Source organism: Spea bombifrons, chromosome 8 (assembly GCF_027358695.1).
Source record: "Spea bombifrons isolate aSpeBom1 chromosome 8, aSpeBom1.2.pri, whole genome shotgun sequence".
NCBI classification, from domain to species: Eukaryota; Metazoa; Chordata; class Amphibia; order Anura; family Pelobatidae; genus Spea; species Spea bombifrons.
Genome location: NC_071094.1, coordinates 4,878,240 through 4,901,438, shown reverse-complemented (window position 1 = coordinate 4,901,438; position 23,199 = coordinate 4,878,240). Strand labels below are relative to the sequence as shown.

Sequence of the window (23,199 nt, the reverse complement as noted above, 5' to 3'; positions counted from 1 at the left end):
TGGTAGTCCAAATAGTTGGAGTGGCACTCAGGTGACCCAGGCTGGACCTCATCGTCATTAAGGGGTTAAAGTACTTTGCAAATACTTTAAAATGCATTTACTACAGGCAGAAATAAATAAAATCAGGAGAAGCTGCAGCTCCAGAGCAAGAGAAAGGGACAAATGCGTATAGGGGATATTCTGAAGAATCCCTCCATGATAATTTAAAGGGACCTCTCAGCTATCATACTCTTTAAAGTGTGTAGGATGGCTGGAGTGTCTCTAACTGGTGGCTTTGTGACTCTCCACGCAATGTGTTGTCCCAACACTGTCATGGATGTCTCACCTGATGATAAGGAACCATCTCTTGCACTCTCTACTAAAGTTCTCTGGGGGCATTAGTTCTTCTCATGTTTCTCATCTCATCACTTCTATGGTCATTTCTCCTTTTTTAAGTATGGTGGACCATGTTCAAGACTGATATCCCTACCTGGGAACTTTCTACACTCCCAGATATGATCAGGGATAGGCAAAGGGTCCGTACGAGGGCACCGGTGTCCGCGGCAGGGTTTGTGAAGGTCCGTAGAACATCATTAAATTGTCCTCCACAGACCCCAGTAGCTCTGGATATGACTTTGTTTTATGAAGAGCCGAGAGTACGTGAGATCTATGAACACTAATTCTGGTCAAAAGTTTGGAAAATGCTACTATCACCATAGCGATAGAATTGTCTAGTCACCAGGAACATTCTATCAGTTGTTACAAGACCGTTTTTCAAGCAGTGCACCAGAATTCGTTTTTTTACGCCTAACCCCTCTGTAATTGGCTTCAAAAACGTATGGACAGCCATATTCTACATGACATTAAATTTAATGCTACGCTAAATGATACATTTTTCAGAAGCGTTTACGAGCCTCGGGTTCTTGTTCTAGTGATTAAGGGAACATGAGGTTGGCACAGCTCAGTAGCTACGAGCTGCCTGGCTCCAAGACTTTTACCCTTTATGTTCCGGAGTGGGGTTACCTCGCAGGGTTAACCCGGAGGTCTTTGCATGTAATTTCCTCCGTGGTCAGTGATGAGCAGTCTCGCGCTTAACGCTCTCAGCGTTATTGTTTTCTGAATTGTGGAAGCCATATGTGTTGTGGCGAGATGTGCGAGGTCTGTTATGTATCTGGTGATAATGTGTGCGGTTCATCCAAGGTAGGTTGTCAATCAGCCATGTGCTACATTTGCAGACTTTGTGACTCATTAACTAATCTTATGTTATTTTGAAGCTAACATGAGCTCAATAATGTACATTGAAATTAAAGAAAAAATGCCAGACACTGCGTACCCAAATGCAAATTAACGGAGTGGTGGAGACAACGTGGTTTGTTTACATCACCCTGTTGTGGCTTTATGGCTACTTACCTACCACTCCAATAATAACTTGGATATCTGAAATTACACAGAACGTGTCCACAACGTGTCCACAACATCAATACACAACATCCATACACAACTCATCTCACACACGCGCTACAATGCAAGAACCAAGGACCTTCGATGGCTTTTAGGCGCGGCCGCCATCAGTGGGCTTCAACAAGTACCTATGTATGGCGCCCAGGTAAGCAGAGGGCCCAGTCAGGAATGGGCTTTTTGGAAATATGGGCACAGTGGCCTCTTTCTGAGGATTAGGATCTGGGGCCCCCATTGCAAACTTTGGAACCTGTAATTTGGGCAGTTTGAGGAGCATTAGGTTGGGCAGTTTTGAGGAGCACTGGGCAGGACAGCAGGGTGTGCAGAGGGTGAGATGGGCAAAGGGGGTCCGGTCTTTCAGTTTGTGCTGGGCCCAAGGATTCCTGATGGCGGCTCTGCTTTCAGGATCCTTTTGTGACCTATGTGGTCCATTTCTGATGCTGCACACCAATAATGCCAATGCACCTACCCACAATCTGGGTCAGCGGGCATTGCTGCGTACTTGAAGCTCAGAATATTTAAAATTATTTCTTTTTTTCAACTCGAGGGAACACATTATATCTGTGTTTGTTCTTAAGAGCAGGTCGTGATAAATTGTTATGCAGGAAGTGAACGGTGCAATGGAAAATAGCTTCCCCCTCGCGTGCTATTTCCATATGGAAATCTTTTCATCAACGTGCCCAAAGCTTTATGAGATTTCAAGAACTGACTTGTTTCCAAAGGTCAAGTAATCCAGGCTTTCACAAAATTTGCTGCCAAACTAATTGTCTCGGCCTGATTTAGGACGTTGGCTTTAGTTCAAGGCATTTTGTCTCATTTTTAACAAATACATTTTTCATACTGCCAATTACCAAACCAAATTTACTTTGGTGCCGCAGAGTTTGAGCAGCTCATTGTGCAGAAAGGGGCAGCTTTTACTAAATCTACAGACAAGATGACTAGTTGTATGCGACAGGTTGCCGGACCAGCTACATACATTGGAGCTATCGACTCAACAGCTTTAATTTAACATTTTCAATAGGTTAGTTATGGGTTACAGAACAGAAAACATTGGAGTTGGGTAAATTCAAGTGGAAGATGTTCCACTGGTTTGTTATAATCATTTTTATAGGATGTTATTGAAGATCCAAAGTTCTAAAATCCACCAAATATCCTTTCTTTTTCCAGGAAAACCCATACCTCTGCAGCGATGAGTGTGACGCTGCCAATCCTGACCTTGCCCATCCACCAAGCCTGATGTTCGACAAAGAAGAAGAAGGCCTGGCCACCTACTGGCAAAGCGTCACGTGGAAACGATACCCCGAGCCGCTGGTTGCTAATATCACGTTGTCTTGGAATAAGAGTGTTGAGTTAACCGATGACATTGTGGTGACCTTTGAATATGGACGTCCTACGGTCATGATGTTGGAAAAGTCATTGGACTATGGAAGGACTTGGCACCCCTACCAGTATTATGCGGATGACTGTATGGAAGCGTTTGGCATGCCGGCCAAGAAGATCAGGGACCTCACTGCCTCCAACGCCAACCGCGTACAATGCACCGAGGAGTACTCCCGCTGGGCGGGTTCCAAGAAGGAGAAGAACGTGCGCTTTGATGTTAGAGAACGTTTTGCCATTTTCGCGGGTCCTGATCTTAAAAAGATGGAGAACTTGTACACAAGGATGGAGAGCGCCAAGGGTTTGAAGGACTTTTTCACGCTCACCGATCTACGGATTCGTCTCTTACGCCCGGCACTGGGTGGAACCTATGTTCAGAGAGACAACCTGAGAAAGTATTTCTATGCCATCTCCAATATAGAAGTGACTGCCAGGTAAGAGAATGGTTTATCGCCCATTGAGATCGCCCTATTGTTGTAAACTGTAAATTCTCCTGAATAATGTCTATGGAGGTCCTCAGGGGCACCATTATGATGGATAGCAAATCACCATATGCCTGTCCGATGCATGTTTCAATTTCCCTAACTGTATTAACCTCTACCACTTCTGCTGGAGGCTGTTCCACCTATCTACCGCCCTCTTAGTAAAGTAAAATCCCTTGTAAGCCCCTGACCTTATGAGATGTATTAAGTCAAGAGGAAAACTGACCTGTATGTAGGATTCTGCAGAATAAGAAGCTTGTTCTGCAAAACGCGACAGGGGCACTAAATACCTGCTATATATCCTAATGAGTGTCCTCATTGAATCATGCCTCGTAGGCTGCATGGCGTAAGCAAAGCGTCTTGTAAGGGAGAAAATTTGCAGAGCCAGCCGTACTTCCGCAGCCGGTACGCTTCGCAGCGTCTCGTGCCGTGGACCCCATCTGCTGGAGAGCGGAAAGCTCTGACATGGCACCAAACCTGCAGGGAATTCCCAAAACACACGCTAAGGTCACCAGCCTTGTCTCCGATCGGCGCGCGTCACTAAACCATGACGAATTCTACAGCGCTCGGCTGCGAGAACACTAAGGTTCTCCTGTAATACGCGCCTCTGCTGGTCGACCTTTCCTATCGTACTACTCATACACTCAATATGTCAATATCATGAGTAGAGATGGGCAAAAACATTCACCAGTTCTCTAAAAAAAATGGCGGAAAATGCTTCTTACATCATGACGCTTGCCAAGATTCTGTAAGTGAGTAGAGACTCTGCATTGGTTGTGATGTCATCAAGTGGCTATTTGCCGTTTCCGCAATTCTTTTTGGGAGTGCAAGTCGTTCCTAAGCGAAAATAGGCAAAATACTGTAATATTCCCTGTAACTCCCGCTGGATCTTGGGATTTCCAGGGTCAAATCATGGGAAATTTATCAAATTGGAAGACTTGTTTAATTTTTTGATGTCCAGGCTGTAGAAGGTGCAGCCAATACCAAAGCCCCCTTCAGTAGAAAGTGTCGGACCCTCGGTCTGGGAGGCACTCGTGATACAGGACACCGGGGTATTCCCAGATTCCAAGCATGAGATTCCATTTTGGAATTGAAGTTATCATCAAAACGACTGTCAATATAAGAGAAAACCTAGAAATCACCCCAAATTATGTTTTTTTTTCTGCCTCTACGTTGTCCTCATGTAGACCAAGGACTGATTAACTTCTGAGACGTGCCGAGTGGGTCTGATCTCCCGTCAATCTCTCCCGTCAACCTCCGAGAAAAATCTTTCTTTTCTCCCTAAAATCTGATAAAATGCATGTTAACTAAAAAAAAAAATCAGCACGCAGCTAAATTAGAGCAGGGTTATTGTTAGCACGGAAATCGATGCTGGGCTAAGCCGTAGCGCGATGCTGAGACGGCTGACACCTGAGAACACCCCCGGGACCAAACATTTACATCACAGCCAAAATTACTGAGAGCGGCTTAAACCTTCCCAGTGCCAGGAGGATTCAGTCTTAACTACGTAATAAACCTTTTCTGGAAGTCCTCCCCCTCCTCTTTCCCCATTGCCACTAAATGTCCCCTGTAGCCCTCCACAGCTCTATCGCTGGACGCTGGCCTCCAGAGCGCCCCCTACAGCAAGCTAACAAAACTACAGACCCCCAAAGTCGGACTGGGGCATAACGAGGTGGACCTGGCACTTTAAGGCCGGTTGCCGTCTAATGATGTAAGTGTGGCCCATGGCCAGATATGGCGTGTGCTCAGGTAGCATGTGGCTGGGCAGATCCACTGGGCTGCTGAACACGTCAACACTGGATCTGCCGCTGGAGTATCGTATCGGGATTGTGTGGAGCGACCCCGGGCAGCGGCTTAATGTGCCAGATGGTCAGTCCAGCTCTCACGTTATCCGGTCCCTCTTAAAACACCCCTAAATGCTACAACAGCCCCTTCCCCGTTAACAAAGCACTAAAGTCTCCTCCTTCTGGCCTAGTCTAAGTAGACAGGTCTACAAGACCCTAGTCAAATGCCCCTGGGTCCTCTTAAGACCTTAAGTCCAAAGAAGATCTGCCATGTTGTGTCTATTAAAGGTTCCAGTCCATCTTTATCAATGAATGAGGCTATCGGCAGTTATCTGGTCAACGATACGGCAACCGCGCGGAATCAAGGTTCCACAGCTTCGAGAAACGTAGACGGCTATAATGTGGAAGATGTCTCTGCGTTGCTCCGGGGCCTGCCAGCTCCTTATTGTTTCCATCTTTTTGGCATGTCAATACGTGTCCTGTTAATATTGATCCCATGAGTAACTGGAGAGAGACACAGACCATAACTGGGAAGAAAAACTGCGCGGCGGAGACGGGAGGGAGAAAAACGATGAGCCGGTTACAGACGGGAGAGAAGATAAAAGAGAACGCTTAAGAGAGTACGAAAAATGCCTTGTGGGGGCAGAACCTCCAGAGATTGATCATCGTCGATATGTATCTCTTAATCCATTGTTTTAACATTTTTAGAATGTTTAAGTGGTTGTTATACATTTTCTGTAGGGCTACAGGAAATTCATATTTTCCTGTATGTACAATCTATATATTTCTTAGAACGTTTTTATACATTTTTTGGTAAGTTCCGTTAGAAACCCTTTTTGTAATTATGTTACAGCCAGAAATGTCCTTGTTTTCCATGAAAACAGCTCAGTGACCCCAAACTTTTGAACAGTAGGGTCTATCTATTTTTTGACACGAGTCGCTGGGAATTAATACTCACGCCGGTAATTATTTATGTAGATACGCTCGTCGGAATGCCTTGGGCAGGGTGCCTCTGGATGTCTTACCGTGTAAGATGATAATTATTCAAATAAATGTTGGTTTATCCTGCAGCGCCCTCGGGTAATGCCTCTCGTTTGCCCTTCATTTCGGTTTCTGCCGGTTTCTATCTACAACCACCAGCACACGCTTACCCATACAGTTTAGATTTTTATCGCCCACAGAATTAAACTGTGTGGTATAAAATGAATTTTAAATTGGTACGGGACCCCCAAAATATGGGACCACACAAGTATTTTCACAATGTTCTTGCAGAAGTATGAAATAGCATAGTGACATAATATTTAGGTTGAAAAAAGACACATGTCCACCAGGTTCAGGTATGTGGGGTCCTCTGCATTGAAGTCCGTTGATCAGCAGTCTTGCAGGCACTTGAGTTGTCTTCTCGCAATCATCCCACTATCTTCAAGTCCAGAAAATGGCATATCTAAGTTACCTTCCTTCTAGATCATCAATGGTAGAGCCTCCAAAACATATCTTCTGTATAGATAGTTATGAAAACTGAGGATCCCATGACTGTTCCCATACTGCTGTATAGAGAGTTCATAATGACCTATCTGATAGTCCAGGAAGGAACCCTCTTGGGTTGTTGGGAATGTTAGGAGAAACCCTACGTTCCTTATTTACATACTAATGGGCTGTGGGTTCTGGGACTTTATTTTACCCTGAGTTGGAGAGTTTATTTCGTCCACCCCATCCGTTTATCTGTCTACGTGTAAGGCTTCTGTGAAGTCGATAACCTCCCCAGGTAGATAACGAGCCCCGTGCTCCCACCTCTCTAGAGTCTCCGAGCGGTCGTTTGTCTCCCGGCTCGATTTTCCGTGATCGCTGGGAGCTCCTCTCCTTCCTGCCTCGCTCTGTCACCGACAGCCTAATAGAGGCTAATTGAAGTTAATCAGGCATGGGGTGAAACGCGCATAGAGTCACTTATACACAATCTGATTTGAGGGAAGTGAATCAATCGGAGAGTAATTAGCATGCGCTCGTACCAGAAGAGAGCCGGCGGTGAGAGCATCACCAGAGCCGTGTGCTTTATTCTCACAAACACTATGGGGGCTTCATCAGAATGTTAACGCTATAAACCCCCATATACACAGCAGGACTCTACATAAAGCAGGACTCTACATAGGCACGTCATACACCAGACAACCCAGGCTACAACCCGGGGTAAGTGCTGGGTTAAATGTATACTTTCCCAGGGCCGTGATGTATTTACCTTGGGCGTTGCCATAGGCCTGGCCCAAGGCACTGCCTTCCGTGCCAACAGGTCTCACGTCTGTGGCTCCCATCCTTACGGCTGAGTGCCCCCTCGGTTTTGGGACCGTGTCAGTAGGCATCTTAATTCTAGGGGGCTCTTTGCCTGAAATGGGTGAAAAGATTCCTTCTACAAGGACCTTGTGACTTTTTTTACTGTTCAAGAGACCTCTCATGCCTCAAAACGCACACCCATGCCTCCAGACTGTCGCGCTTTGCATGGACAGTCTCCATTTTTCCACTCTTTCCTGCTCTCCCGCTAAGCTCCACCCCCGCGGTCCCCATTTCATTGAGCGGATGCACGGTGGCGCTGCCAGTTTGATTGACACTCTTCCTCCCAAGCTCCGCCCCCTGGTATCCCGATTGGCTGGGGATAGAACTCGGGCGGTACACTCATGACATATTGAGCAGCTGAAACTTGGCGGAAATATAATTTTTCATAAAAGCTGGGCAGAGAAAATATAATAAATATAATATAATTATTTCAACACCTCCTTTAAAAAATATATATTCCAAAACGAGTTGGATGTACGGTAACTATTATTTATTTATTTGTAACACAAAAATATGTAAATGAGGAGGAAATGATAAGAATTCCCAGCGCGTGATGTTCTGTGCCGAGAATGTTGATTTCATAAAATGCTTTTACCGTTTAAGGATTTTGCTACATTCTTTTTCCCCCCATAACCTTTTCTTTTGATTAAAGTGACAGGTGAGGGAGTCTGCAGGCCACGGGCCGCTAAATAATTCAGGGCTTCATTGTTGCCGGGCCGAGTGATCGGGACAGGAATGCAAATCTTGCTAAATTTCAAAAAGCAGGACAAAAGTTATATATTTATTTTTTGGGCCCCAAGGACAAAACTCTGCGTTTGGGAAACTAAGTAAAACTCAGTAGCTGGCATATACGTAACACGATAAATTCATTCAGTTATGCAGACGGCCGCAATGCAAAGGAATTCAATAAATAGGATCGCAGCCTGAGCAAAACAGCCTCCCAGCAGAGGTGGTAGAGGGTAATACAGTGAGGGGATTTAAACATGGATGGGATAGACATACGGCTCCTGAATCTAAGACGAGACCAGCGACTGATTAAGGTTTGAGTCTTTACAGCAGGAGAAATGGCGACTAGACGGGGGCCGGATGGGGATTAAAATGCTTTTTTTTGGTGCTAAGGAAGTAGAAATGGTCATAGTTGCGTGCGGCTGTTTGAGGTCCCCGTGGATTGTGTCGCGGCGCTCTTCAGATGGATTAATGTGGCGTCTGGGATTTATTTCATTCATGCAGGCAGATACCTGCGTCCGGCGCTCTCATCCGTCATATTCTCATTACGCTCTCTGTCTCCTTCAGGTGTAAATGCAATCTACATGCCAACGCATGCTCGTTCCGGGACGGCAGTCTGCAGTGCGAATGCGAACATAATACCACGGGACAGGACTGCGGCAGGTGTGAAAAGAGGTTCCGCACCAAGTCTTGGCGAGCTGGCTCCTACACCCCTACCCCTCATGGATCCCCCAATGCATGTAGGTGACCTTCACGTGAACGCCCGCACTCATAGAATCTACGTAACTATGGAATTCCTCTTTTTCTTCATTTCTTCACATTTTATGTCTAGGACATTGTCTCGTAATTCAGTGATTTACGATATTTAAGTAACAAGTTCACTATTTTTAATGATGCAGAATCCTGGCAATGTATGCGGCCATCTTGTCTCTTGAAACCCCGCCCCCTGATCTCTGCTAGAAAATGACCACGTGTCGCCATTGCCTGATGATTTATGTAAACATTATTTTATTGGTCTATGTGTGTTATACACGGGCTGCGTGATTGGTGTTTCTTAGTACATGCAGCACTTGCATGCCACACAATGCACAGACATGAATTTGTATTTTTTACACATGAATTATTTGGCAATTAGCATAAATCCTCATGCAAGGATTTTTTTTTCTACAAAAAAAATTAAGAAATTTGGGTACATTTTATAGGGTCATTGTCGACCATATATATATATTTTTTTTCCCTGGCCGGCTACTAATATAATCACTGGCCATATAGTCTCCAGGTAGCCTCAATGGCAATGAGTGACTTGCATTTGACGAATAGGAAATAACAAAATAATATCATCCATCAGATTTCCCCCCCAAAAAAAAATTTTGGAGATTTTCCAAAATACATTCTCTGTTTATTTCATCTTAATAAATATTTTTGGGTCATATTTCTCAATTTTTTTAACCTTTTATTAGAGACGCTAGCAATTTTTTTAAAAAATATTGCTCTAGAAAAATCATATAAAATAATTAAAAAATCCCCCCCCCCAATGTTACGAATATTGACTTGCGTTCGTACCTAGTCGGGATTTTTTCCCCTGCGGTTCTCTGGATCCCCTCCGGCCCCCCACAATCAAAGACAAGTAATAACGTTTTAAACATTCAGAAGATATGTACTTCCACATTTTCTTTCAAGCTCCGATCCCGTTGGAGTTTTCCAAAGAGACTCGCATTTTTTTTTTTTCGGATATTTCATTTTTTTTCTTCTTCCTATCTTTAAACATCTGCACTTTAAATTGATCAAAGCTTTGCGAGGACGGTGACTGGAGTGTCACCAGGATCGTGGAGAAGAAGAAGATTTCAAAGGGAACAAGCTTGTCAGATAGAGCCAAGAGCCTGGATTCCATCAAAGGGCCTGACAAAGACACGCCGAGCTCAGACAGATATCCTCGCTCTATCTATTACTCAAGGACTATTAGTCTCCATGCCCTTCCGCCAGGGAATCCTTAACCCTTATATTGTCTGATACAATGTAACGCCAAGCTTCAGACAACCCAAAACGCATGGGTTCTCATCTAACGTCAGGCTTGGCCGGTTCTGGAAAAAAAAAATCTAGAACGCTTCAAGGGAAAGAGAAGGTCGAGCCTCAGCTCAAAAGCTCATGGAGAATATGAAGTCAATGATATATCGTTCTCGAAACAAACGTCTGTCCATTGAATCCAGAAAGGAGAAGGTTAAATTGGACACATATTTGTCGCTCATGTTACAAGATCCCAATTCTCATGATGTTGGATTAGCTAAGTGTGTAGTGTGGATGATGGGAGTTATTGTCATACCACTATGTTACGTTATCATGAGATGTCATATTTTGGATTTCTAAAACACCAACGAATGTTATTGCGGTTGTTGTTTTTCTTCCCTGTCCTAAACCTGGTGACCTCCGTGCTATCCAGTTCCTGCGCCTTCCTGTCTTATAGGTTTTTTACGGCTTTTTGGCTTGAATGTCTCATCCTACCATGTACTGTACATAACTGGGAACCTTCTGGTTAGTTTCTAGGGGTTTCTAGGGGTCCCTACTTTGACAGCCCATCAGGACTTCGGGACAGCATCTTAATGTTATGTAGATACCTATTTAACCATCAGTTCTGTCCTGGAGGTTCCAGGTGTTACTTGGCCACCTATGGTCTATAGTTGGGGAGCTTGGCTCCACTTTCTAACCACCCAATCAACAGTTTTATCCCCCCGTTTTCAGGTTTAGCCATACCCTAGTTTAAGTTGGCTCCTGAGATCCCATATGGAGATGAACAGGAGACCTCTGGTATGCATGCAGGTGGAGAAGGGTATAGCTCCACTCCCCATTCTCTACCAATGTCTTGTGCCAATGGAAGTAATGGCTGCCCGCTGAATCTTGTGGGTCACACCACCAGAGTTCCCAGGTATGACTGTGGCCCCTCTGGCGTACCAGCTAGCCTCGCGCTTCCCAGCTAATTACTTATTTTTCCCTTCCAGGTGCAGCGGCTGGTTCCGCCTTGGGCAGTGAGTAGATCCCTCTATATCCCATGTCTTGTGTCTTTCCAAAGTCATTCCACCACATGCCTCCACCATTCCACCAAACCCTCCACCTCCCTCATCACTCTTTGATGTTGTGTTTTGTAAGTGTTTTGTGCTCGTAGATAGACTTTGTGCGATTTATCCCACACTCTCCGTCCACCTTGACAGTCTTATTTACCAAGCTCTAGGATTTCTCTCCGGAGACCTCAAAACCATGGAGATACTTGGACAAATTTCTCCAGGTCTTACAGCATTCAGATGAGTTGAGCTTCTGATGATCTCAATGTCATGTCACGTTTATAACCTGCAAAGTGGGCTTTCCACCAAAACTCGACCAGTCTAAGCAGATGAGGAGCAAGACCCAAATCCTTCATTTTCTAACCTAAAAGCAATGTTCTAAAAAAGGTCTATTCAAATGGTCTTAGGGGTTTCTAAGATTTAGAAAGGTAGAATTCTGGGTAGAAATCTGTTGTCATGGAGATATATAATATATAATTATATCATTTTATTCTATTTAGATCATGGGCAGCATCTGTTTGAATATATAATATTAGTGGTGGGCCTTATTTAAGCCATTTGAGACTCGAACATTAGGTGATGTCATAGATCCAGATTTTTAATACACATATGAAAATATATTATCGCTCTAATATGCCATCTGCGTTCCTGTGAAACTTGCTATAATTGACTACACTTTTTTTCCAGCTTCATCGGATACATTTTTTTCCCCCCCATTACTTTATTTTTTCAGACTTCGTGGCTAGAATATCAAGATATGGTTCCTATAGATTTATAGATTCATTTCATATCAGAATTAAATAAGAACGACGCGTGTTTGGAAAGCAATTCTTACTTTCTGGAAACCAAATGGTTACTTCACAATATCTACTTCAAATGTATCAACCGCATTTGTACAGTTTGGGGGAAACACTGTTACAAGCCAACAAAGCGTCCCTGTTGTGGAATGATAGACCCTCTTTGCGACTCAAATCCTTGTGCCCCTTTTACCCTCCCCTGATGCCCCTCTTTCCTCCCCTGATGCCCCTTTTTTCCAGGAGCTCGGAATGTTTGCTGGGTATGAGGGGATCGCAGGGTTCTACAGGCTTTGTAAATTGTGTGGATAAAATACATTATTCGTCTACTAAATGCCTCGTTCAGTTACAGAATTAGGCCACAAGGTCATGTAAAAAGTCTCAGTGAAGCCCCTAAAAGCTTTTTTCAGTTTGGAACGTATAGCATTGGAAAGAGACATACATTAATGACCTCATACGTTTATGACCTCATTCTGTATATGTGTAGGTTCCGAAATGACACGACTGTGGGTGAAGGCTGATCCTTGTATGGTGGGGCTATGAGATGTTGGCTCTTTTGGAGACGCTTCCAGCGTGACGAATCTCATTGCTCTGTCTTTGTGTCTCAGTAGTATCATATACACCCATGCCAGAAATCACAACGACCAGAAAATCACAAACCTCCGATTCAAACGCCTACAATGTGGTCTACCAAATTCCCTCCTCTCCAAAAGGTTTGTCGATAGGCGTTGCAGGTTCTGCAGTATTTTCACCCACCGGGCTTCTCTTGCCCCCCCAATAGAGTGGAATTACACCTTGAGGTCGTTATGACTCGATAGAGGGGTAACTGACCTGTCGCTCCCTACCTGGTGTTGGACTTATATCCATATCCATATATCTCATATCCAGAGCCAGGCCAATTCCTTTAACGACGTCTGCAGTCCAACATCAGGAGAGCCCTGGGTTGGTTGCCCCTGGCTTAGTATGTAGAACGATTCTGAAGGTTCAATACACGCTGTACACTTCTAGATGATCTAGAACCCCGGTTTAGGTGCAAGTAGCTTGAAAAGCTTCATTATCGAAGGTCGGAGGTGGCCAACTTGTGAATAAAACCTTGTTTTGGGTAAAACACCCGTTATCACACATTGGCCATTGTTTGTGTAGTATTTAAAGCCATAGCAGCTGCCATTGCAATTGTGTTTTTATGTTGATCTGTGTTTTTTACACCCTATCATTTTATAACGGCCTTCAGTGGATCCAGTACATCAGATCTCCCATTCCCTTCCTGTTAAGGAGGTCGAGGAGAAAGCAGGTACTCTAAAAACCCATAATCCTTCTCGTTAGTCCCTTGTGCCTTATGTAGTTTAGACATGATCTTGCTCTGTGTCTGTCCTAGCCTTTAAATGAAATCAATTTTCTTGATCGTGTTCTTCAACTACCCAAAACTCCTTATCTTTTTTATTTCAAAATTGAGTAGATCTAGATCAGCTCAACAGGTCCTCTGGGAACCGTGGAGTAATGGTCCATAGGTGGGGTTTATGTTTCTGGCCAATTGTTTACAGAGAAAAAAATATTTATCATTTTTTTATTGCTTTTTTAAGTATTGTTTGTGAAATGCAAGCTATGTCAAAATACCTCTTTTGCTCCAAAAGTCCTGTATTTTATCATTATTTTTGAGACGCAATGGCTAATTATGTCGATAAGGTCCTATAACAATCTCTTTTCTACTGTGCTACCAATGGTCAATCACAATTAGTAAGACCCAACTTCTCCTATGTTAGCTTTGCTACCAGAGCACACCAGCTCTTCAGGTGCGAACCCTTTGCAGGTGGTCTCACCTTTCTCAAGAAAGTTTCATGACCACACAGAAGGTAGGTCCCCTTTTCCCGCTTGGGTCAGGCTTGGAAACCCTACTTAGATGACGTTCCTCAGCTGTTCCTCCGCCTGTACATTAGTTGCACGTTAGACCATGCTTTGGTATAACAGCATATGAAAGTTGTATTTAATTTAAAGCATCCTTCCTCTTTGTAACACCCTTCCAGGGTTTGCCAGGCTAAGCGGCTTCAAATCTTGCTCCATCTGGAGGAATCCCAAGTTGCCTTTTATAAAGGTTACTCATTAAGTTAGAAAAATACCCTTCAAGGTCCTAATCTTAAAACAAATAACTTGATCCCCGTTTATTAATCTGGATATGTTTATCTAGACAGTGGAAACACACAATGGTTTCCTACATCATGAACATGATCAACACAAAGCTTGCACACTAATACTTACAGCTAATACACGAGATGCGGAGCTACCTCCTTCTGGGTCAAGGTTAATTGCTTGCTGCATAGTTCTAGAGGAATTAGCTAATGCACATGTACTAAGATCCAGTAAGATGAATGGATGTACATCCCTAATAGAAAATGTAATGGGCAATCAAGGAGTCCATTTACTAAACATTTTCAGGACTGGGCTTTAAAATTGGATATTAGATATTTGTATAAGCCAAAAAAATGGCTGTTCTTTGGGGGTTCCCCAGTCCTCGGCATCTAGAGTGCCATGGCCATTGTGTAGGGATATATTCTCAATTTGAAGGATTGGTGGGTGAGCGCGGAAACGAACATCATTTCCGATGACCTTTAAAGTCCTTTTTTTTACTCCTGTTTCATTCTGAAATCCGTTTGTTTCAAGCTCCCCGGGCCCCTGCGAGCCCCCCAATGCTGGAGGCTAAACTCCAGCTCCCAGAAATTCCAGAGAAAATCCGAGGTATGTCTGTGTCTGGCGGATTCTAGACTAGGTCGCTACATTCGAGCTGAAAGGTCTTTTAGTAGGGTTAGGGTGACCACGTTTCCTTTTTGCTATTCACGTATATATATTTCAAAAGAGCGTCTGTATAAAATCCAGCTGGGTAGACTCTGGACCCCGGCCACCGGTCCATTTTTCAGCATTTAGCTTTAATAATTCAAGCCGCGTGTCCAAAGATTTGCTGTCTGCTGAAAACCAAACCACATTTTTAAGTCTGTAGAGCATGAGGTCCATTAATTCCACATGACGCAAGTTTCTCCAAGCGCAGAATCAGACGATGGATGCTGATATTATGTGGCTCGGCCCCTATTTACTGGTCCCTGAACCCATGTTCCGATGTAACGTGATGTAAAGCTTCACAGCCAAAAACATTGGCACGTTTTAGAAATTGACTACCTAGAACCTGGAGGCATTCTAGACTAATGAAGGACACGTGGTCGCCCTAATCCATGGGTGTTAATTTAGATGATAGAGTGGGAACGTGTGAATACAGGGGATTTGTGGACGAATAGAAAACTTGGTTTTGGATGAATGTAATCTGAATTTTAAATCCAGATTCTAAAAATCTAAACTCATTTCTTTGGTTTCACGTTCTAGACTAGTCATGAATTGTTAGGAATTTCCCATTTAATTCTACAAATAACGCTTTTTTGGTATCTTTGAGTAGATAGAAAAATAGAAACAGAAAGCGTCCAGGATGAAATCGTTTGAACCCAGGTGGGGCAGATGTAGGAGATGTGCTGCCCAAGCGTAGTCAGCAAGAACGTGGAAAGTTTTGATTACGCATCAAAGTGTCGTCCAGGAATAGAACTCTGACCCCAAAGCCCTTGTTATTTAGTAACACGTTTACTCCGGCACATTGGCGGATTAGGACCCAGGGTCCCGTCTGCCCATGGAGCCCAACGGGGGTGGAAAGAGGCGGTGGACAGGGACAGCTGGCTTTTTTTTCACCTGGATAGAAAGTATGGTGGGAGAGAGAAGAGAGCCCTTGTGAAAAAATTACTGCAGTTTTTCTGAAGTAATACTGCAGTTTTTTGGACATGAAAAAACTGCAATACTGCACTTTTACTGCAGTATTACTGCACATTTACTGCAGTTTTACTGCATTTGTACTTCACTGTACTGCAGTTGTGCTGCAGTTATTTTTGTAAGGAAGTACAAATGCAATAAAGTTGCAGTACATTGAATTACAACTGTAGGTTTGCAATATAAAAAAAAAGTGCGGTAAATGTGCAGTTAAACTGCAGTACAGTGAAGTACAAATGCAGTAAAACTGCAGTAATTTTTTGTAAGGGGGACAAACGTTCCGATTTCTCTCGGTCTGCAGACTCTCTGCCCATCTTCCATTCTCTCTTATCACAGCTGATCAAACGGTAACAACAGACAGAGTTAGGAGGCTGTTACCGTGGAAACGCAGAGCTAGGAATATTGCCCTGAGCTACTGCCACCTGTCCAATGGCATTTAGTAGCCTCGGGGCCGATGCTATTCTACATTGACTTGTAACCGTCCATCTGTGGAAGCTGGAACGCAATAAAAGACTTTCTTTCTATTAAAGTGAGATTACCCCTGCAGCCTCTGCCGTGTTCAACACCACCCGGCGAATTCTCTTAACCCCTCGCCTGTCAGATGAATAAATCGTTGTCTACGCCCCAAACCGACTCGCCGGGTTTTGTATTCCAGGCCACGTTGAAGCTTAATTAGCATTTTAGCTTTCAAGGGGCAGTTTGGCAAATGATGCCAGAACTGCAATGATTAAAAGAGCGGTTAAGCCGGGATAAAAAATGGCTGTTTGAGAAGATTGCACGCTTTGGGGAAGTTTAAATAGTTTTGTAAAAGTTATGGGACTTGAGAAAGCCGGAAATGAGAGTGGCAGAGAGTCAAAAAGAAAACTACGCACTTTCTATTACTAGACCGGCTGCTGATAGGCTTACATTAACATAGATTGCCCACCGAAACATTTGGGGGGAAATATTTCGGCCACGTATATATAGAACTTACAGTTGAGAGAAAATGAACTGTACTTGCTCACTGCCTTCGTGACATCATCAATGCCCCCTATGCAAATCAATTAATCTACATAAGAGCACTCATCTGCATATGAGGGTTGGGTGTTGATTTCACTGAATGGCTGGAGATGGTAGACGTTCAGTTTATTTCCATCCGGGTCATTATAAATGCAGTGTAGAGATATTTATTTACGCTCTACGTAAATCTACGCTCTTCGCTCAAGCATTGTTGGGTTGCAAATTTACTGTGTTGTAGATAACACACCTTGTGTTCAGTTCTCCTTTGTGTTTCATACAGCGGCTCCTCCTATACAAAAAGAATTGCCTCTGACACCCTCTCCCAGCAGGAGACTCACCAAGACAGGTACCTACTCAACTTCAAAGTCACTCCAATGTGAGGTCTAAGTTGGACCTTAGTTTCTTCTTAGAGGAGCGCGTGCCGATGGATTGTCTTCTGGGTCATTCAGATCCCTCTATCTCTTTTAGATGCTAAATACCATGCACATGTGACCCATTGTCTAAGGGACCCATTATCCTATAGAGGAGGCGACCAATGACTAATTCTTAAAATGATGGTTTGGTCATGCTATGGGTTTTTTGATACCATAGTTGTCCAAGAACCAAATAATATTGAGGTATCTTTCTCAGTGAAAGACTACCCACAATCTTAGATCATTTTTCCCCTTGTGACTTCTCGTCATAAGTTTTACCTACAGGGTATGCGAATAGGCCTAGGCCAAGAGATATCAGAAACCAAGTTCTTCCAACGTTCTTGTAGACATCTTCTTGGCCTCTGGACTTTAGCTGAACCTCACAGGAACCCAATGGCCAACCCAGAACCAGTCAATTCCTACTAATGTTCATAGAAATGTTGAAGTTCTCCATATTTGATATGGTCTGCCGGGTTCTGGAACCAGGTTCCATTTATTAACTCCAAAGATTCCTTACACTTTGTGTATAGACTCATAACCCTTTCTCAATTACCTGTAATATATATATATATATATATATATATATATATGTCTATGTTGATTACTTAATAAAACTTTAAATAGAATAGGAATATTTTTTTTCTTGGCTTCTAGTCTTAAATAATTGTAAATAGATAATTATCCAGAACTTACTAGCGGGAATTGTTTTATTTTTCACCCAAGCTTCCCCAAAGGGCTCAGTTACTGTTGAACCCACACCGGCCCGTGTCAAAGAGACTCCGGTAAAGGATTCTGAAGGTAAGGGACGTAGATAGATATCTTTGTGGATATACATTCACGTCCGATGTATATCTACATCTCTATAGTTTATGTGCCCTCCAGCATCCAAAGGGTCAATTGATTAAGCATATGGTTTTACTGATTTTTAAGCGATTTTTGAGGATTTAAGAGGAGTCCAGCAGTAAAATAGTGAATTGAATTAGGCTTTGATGCATAGAGGAGGTTGATGGACGGTATTCTAGAATCTAGATCGTTGTTCTGGAGTAAGACAAACAACTTTCTGAACTTTTCAACCTTAGAAACGAAGCGGAGAATATAACGGCTCCGGGCGCAACGTGGCAGTGCGTTAAAAATGACATTTATAGCGTCAGCGGATCTATGGAACCAATATATCCCCGGCTTTGAGCACCGCAAATCCAAATAAATCTTAAAATCAATATTAAAAAAATAAGATGTTGTAACGTTGTTACTAGGATACCGAGACCAATCGTTCCGGGCATCGGGTACCTTCAGGCATGGACATATTTACAGGTGTAAGCAGGAAAAGTCGGCAAAATATGCATTTGATCTATACACTTAGCATTTTTTATCATTTTATATTTCAGGGGACGACATTTCTTTTTATAATTATTATTTTAAAAAGTCCACATAGAGAACGTTAGACTAGCCAAAATCCTGAAATCAGCCCATTTTGGATAACATTTTATTTTACTTATTTTTTTTTTAGACAGTTTTATGTGCGTGCCGATAATTTTGGAACTGTGTTAGCCTATACCATTTCCTCAGGCTATTCCATGTATCTACTACCCTTTCAAAAGTAATAAAGCTGTCACACAGCCATGAATATATTTAACGGTGCTATTTTTTTTGTAAAATCCAATTTCCAAGAAAAACAACACAAAGAAGCAGCCCATTTGGTGAGTGTTGGGAATTAGAGGACTAACGTCATATGTTTTTACTCCATATCATCTCCTTGTCCTCCGCATGCTATCTCATCTCATTTTCATTGTCCATCTGCCCTGCAATCTCAGTGCTTGGGGGTGATTCTAGGGTAGGGAAAATTGACAAGCTTGTGAAGAAGAGACCTCCGAGGCCACAAAAGCTCATATAACTTTCTATGTTGGTCCCATAAAAGGTATCGGCTCCGTTTTCTCTCTGTATGGCCATATCCATTTCTTTTGTTATTGTCCCTCTTGTAAATAGGATCGGGATTAGAATCTATAGCATAATATATAAAGTATTATATTACAATTATCCAGCTATCACCATAACATATATGTAGATTTATAAATATATATATGATCCTCCATTTCTATATAATACCTTCTGGAAATGTATTTATAGGCTAGAGGAGATCAAGCGTCTTCCTGAATATATTGTAGATCCCATGACCTCTACTAAACATAGAAGTCTGCCCTCCGGCTACGCCGGTGGGAAATTGACGCTTACTAGTGAGGAAATCACTCTGCCGGTAACATTGTTCCTAGCCCTCGGCAAGGCCGCGAACCGGTAGCCGGCCTCTCCAGAGGAGAACGTTGCTGTTCTGAGATACATTGGAAGATTCTAAACTCCAAGAACATTTCTTGGTGCTCTTCAAGCAACATTATATCCCTGATAGCGGAGGCTCGGGAATATCAGGAGCGTTTTAGATGGGTGATTGGAGTTGATGGAGTTGGTGGGGTTTTTTTTCTCCATCTTACGTGTTTTCTCTCCGTCCTCAGACTGCGAGTGTTACGGACACTCTAACCGCTGCAGTTATATCGACTTCCTGAATGTGGTGACCTGCGTCAGCTGCAAACACAACACTCGAGGTCAGCATTGTCAGTACTGCCGGCTCGGCTATTACCGGAATGTCTCTGCCGAGCTGGACGACGAGAATGTCTGCATAGGTGAGTCAGAAGAAGACCTTAAGGTCTTGACGAAAGGTCTTGTTTAGAAGGAACACAACCTGCCCAACTTCCAGCTCTTTTCATAACCCCCTCTCCAGCCTAAGGGGTGCCTCGGGGTATCCTACCAATGACCTACTCTTACTAAGTACAAGAGGATGGGACATGTTTAATAAAAACACGATTATCACTGAAAATTGAGCTTTAGCTGCTACGTTTAGAAGCAGGGCCTGGTGATGGAACCTGGTGACAGCAGAAGATACATTTTTGTGTAATTACACAGCTTATTATCATTATTTATTGGTTTATGTAGCGCCTCCATGTTCTGTAGCGCTGTACAATGGGCAAACAGGACAGAACAAGTAGTCTATAACATAACAGTTTGGTTTACAGAGACAACAGTTGAGGAGGTCCTTGATCAAATGAGCTTACAATCTAGGGCTTCACCAAATGGTTATGTTTAGGCTTTTCTTTTGGGCCTACAATGAAAATTGCCCCCGCTGCCAGTCCATACGAGGAACGTAGGGTTAGGCAAATAAAAGAATGTTGCGGAAGGGTAAAAGATGGGAAAGGAACGTGGACATTGAGGTGGGGAGATAGGGAGAATGCTGCGGTGGGGGAGACAAATATTCCTACTCAGACCCTCCGTCCTGCTTCTTCTTCCAAAACCAAGAACTCTACAGGGCTGCTCTACAAGAGGCAAATACCGTCACCTGCAATACTAATAATGATGATATTTAACGTGTACCCTGCTTTGATTATTTTCCAAACATGAGATTAGAGAGACGAGGTGTCTGGCCGCTCAAAAAAAAAAAAAAACCCCACCGCTCCTCACGATAGGCGTCTGGAACCAGGTTTATTTTTGGAATCTTGCTGCTGTATGAAATAATAAACCACGAGAACTCCGACAGAGCGATAGGGTTCCTCCGCCTGCTCGGCGTGACTCGGATTATTAAGTCAGTTCTAATAAGTGTCCCCGCTGTCATGGGACCGGGAGTAATTCACTCACTACTGTACGAGGAGAGGTCTTAAATGCATTAGACTCCTCGCATCACGCCGGGGCGAGCGGAGACTCACTCTGCTGAGTAACAGGTCACAATTCTTTGGTAATTTGATTAAAATGAACCATTTGCTTGTTCTCTGCTGCCAAAGCCTCTCCATGGACTGGAGTTCAGCTGAATATAACTTCAATACATTATCCTTACACCGAATTAGTGGTCGGCGCGCCATCGAGCTGATTCAGATCCTTCTGGCACCACTAGCAGAAAGCGGCTAATGGGGCAATTTGTTTCCCAAAGAGTATTTTTTTAAACCATTGACCAATTTCATTTTTATTGTTAGCTGTAATAATATATATTTTTTAAAAAAAAGGGAATTTGATGGCAGATCTACCCCATTCGGCCCCCGTCTAGTTGCCCGTTTCTCCTGCTGTAAAGACTCAAACCTTAATCAGTCGTTGGTCTCGTCTTAGATTCAGGAGCCATATGCCTGTCCCCACTTCTGCTGGGGGGCTGTTCCACCTCTCTACCACCCTCTTAGTAAAGTAAATCTTCCTTACATTATATATAAACCACTGACCTTCTACTTTTCAATAATGACCCTTTGTTCTAACATTTCTCCTCCTAATTCAGTAGATACTTTTGTATCTATTATTTTGGTTGTTGGGGAGAAATGTAACTTCTCGGTTTTAATATGATGCATGTATTAGCCTTAAATTCATTTGACATACTCAGTTGATCTCTCCAATCCCATCAGTTGCTCTTGTCTGGAACCATGCTTGATCTCTAATTGGCTGCCTTGCCAGCCAATGACCTGAGGCAATATCTGTGATGCTATTTTACAGTTCGGGAGCTGATGATGTCATGCAAAGCAATAATGTTGCATACTGTCAGTGAACAAATGGTAATGAGTCTAATTGTGTAGCTGACACGATGTCTCTAATAAATGCTGCATATCATTAAACTGATTTATATAAATATCTTTTTACATTTTCTTATATTTCAGCTTTTAAATGATTTTTTTTATTACGGTAATTTTGTCTTTGATTTACTAGCTAAAAAAAACTATTTTTATATAGATGAAGCTGATCAATATCCTGTAAGTAGAGAAGACCTTCATTGACATGTACGGTATCTGTAATAAAGTGAAGCTGCCTTGAGTGACCTTGAATGTCCTTGCAGAATGTAATTGCAACCAGCTGGGATCTCTGCACGATCGATGCAACGATACGGGCCACTGCGAGTGCAGAACGGGATCCGCCGGGCCCAAGTGTGACGATTGCCTGCCTGGGTACCACTGGAAACAGGGCTGCAAACGTGAGTAGGAACGCGGTGGGGGAGGCAAGGTGACCTTTTGGCTCCAACTTCCAGCGTGGACCAAAAAAGATCAGACTTTTCCTCGTTTGCCAGGGATGGAAGGAGAAGGAGAACAAGATTGGGGGCCAAGTGATCCCCCCCCAATCTGTAGTTGATGATGAAAGAATGATAAAGCTCAGGCTCCTACATAAAGATAAAAGGAACCTCAGAGATAGGGCCAGAGCAGAGAATTATCACTCTTGCCCCATGACGGTCAAGCTGTCAGTCAGTGATCCGTGTCACATCATGGAAGGGTCTACTGGATGTTTGGTCTTTCTGGGCTACGGCCAGACCAGATCGGGTAGTCAATCTAATCCCCCATCTCAGATAGTTAGATCATATTACGGCATGTAAAGCGTAGCTGCCCCGACGCGTTTCGACCTGTAATCCTTTCTCCGAGGTTGATAATTGGCATGAATCCAAGGAGCAAAATGATAAATACGGCTGCCCTATATACATTATTCTGAAGATAGACGTAGATCTGTCAATGTGTAAAAGATCCGGTGAACGCGAAGATATAAATACAAGTGCTTTATACGCAACGCCCTCCTTCCTTCTGAGTTAAAAGATTGGAGAAGCGACTTTTACTGCCGAATGATTAAATAATGCAGGCACATTAAATCTGCCCAGATTTCAGGATGACCTTTGCTCTGGGTACGTAAGGAGCATTTGAATTACTTTCGCCTAAATTAACGGATTTTAAATAGGACGCCGTTCAGCCTGTAGTATAATAGATTCCAGGAACAGAGCGAAACCGGGAGATAAATTACAAAAAGAAGGTGGAATTAATGTACGTGGGGAGAGGGAGAGAGAATATTCAGATGTGTTAAAGACAGCCCCCCCCCAAAAGAAAATGTTAAAAAAATATTAAATATCATATTCAATTTATTAATGTAACCATAAAGTATTTCAATCAAAAAAATATCTAAAGTAACTTAAAAAACGGTGAATTTAAAATGATAAAGGGGACGCTGAGATTTGGGGCAATTTTGTA

General features: G+C 43.1%; 1 protein-coding gene across 1 annotated transcript in view; it reads left to right on the top strand.

Moving 5' to 3' along the window:
• NTNG2 (netrin G2) overlaps positions 1-23,199 on the top strand; it is a 31,001-nt gene that overhangs the window by 6,645 nt on the left and 1,157 nt on the right. Inside the window, exons 2-6 of the mRNA XM_053472406.1 lie at positions 2,605-3,248; positions 8,699-8,871; positions 11,125-11,151; positions 19,687-19,854; positions 22,032-22,166. Coding sequence (XP_053328381.1) covers positions 2,605-3,248; positions 8,699-8,871; positions 11,125-11,151; positions 19,687-19,854; positions 22,032-22,166 — 1,147 coding nt within the window. The remainder of the gene's footprint in view (positions 1-2,604; positions 3,249-8,698; positions 8,872-11,124; positions 11,152-19,686; positions 19,855-22,031; positions 22,167-23,199) is intronic.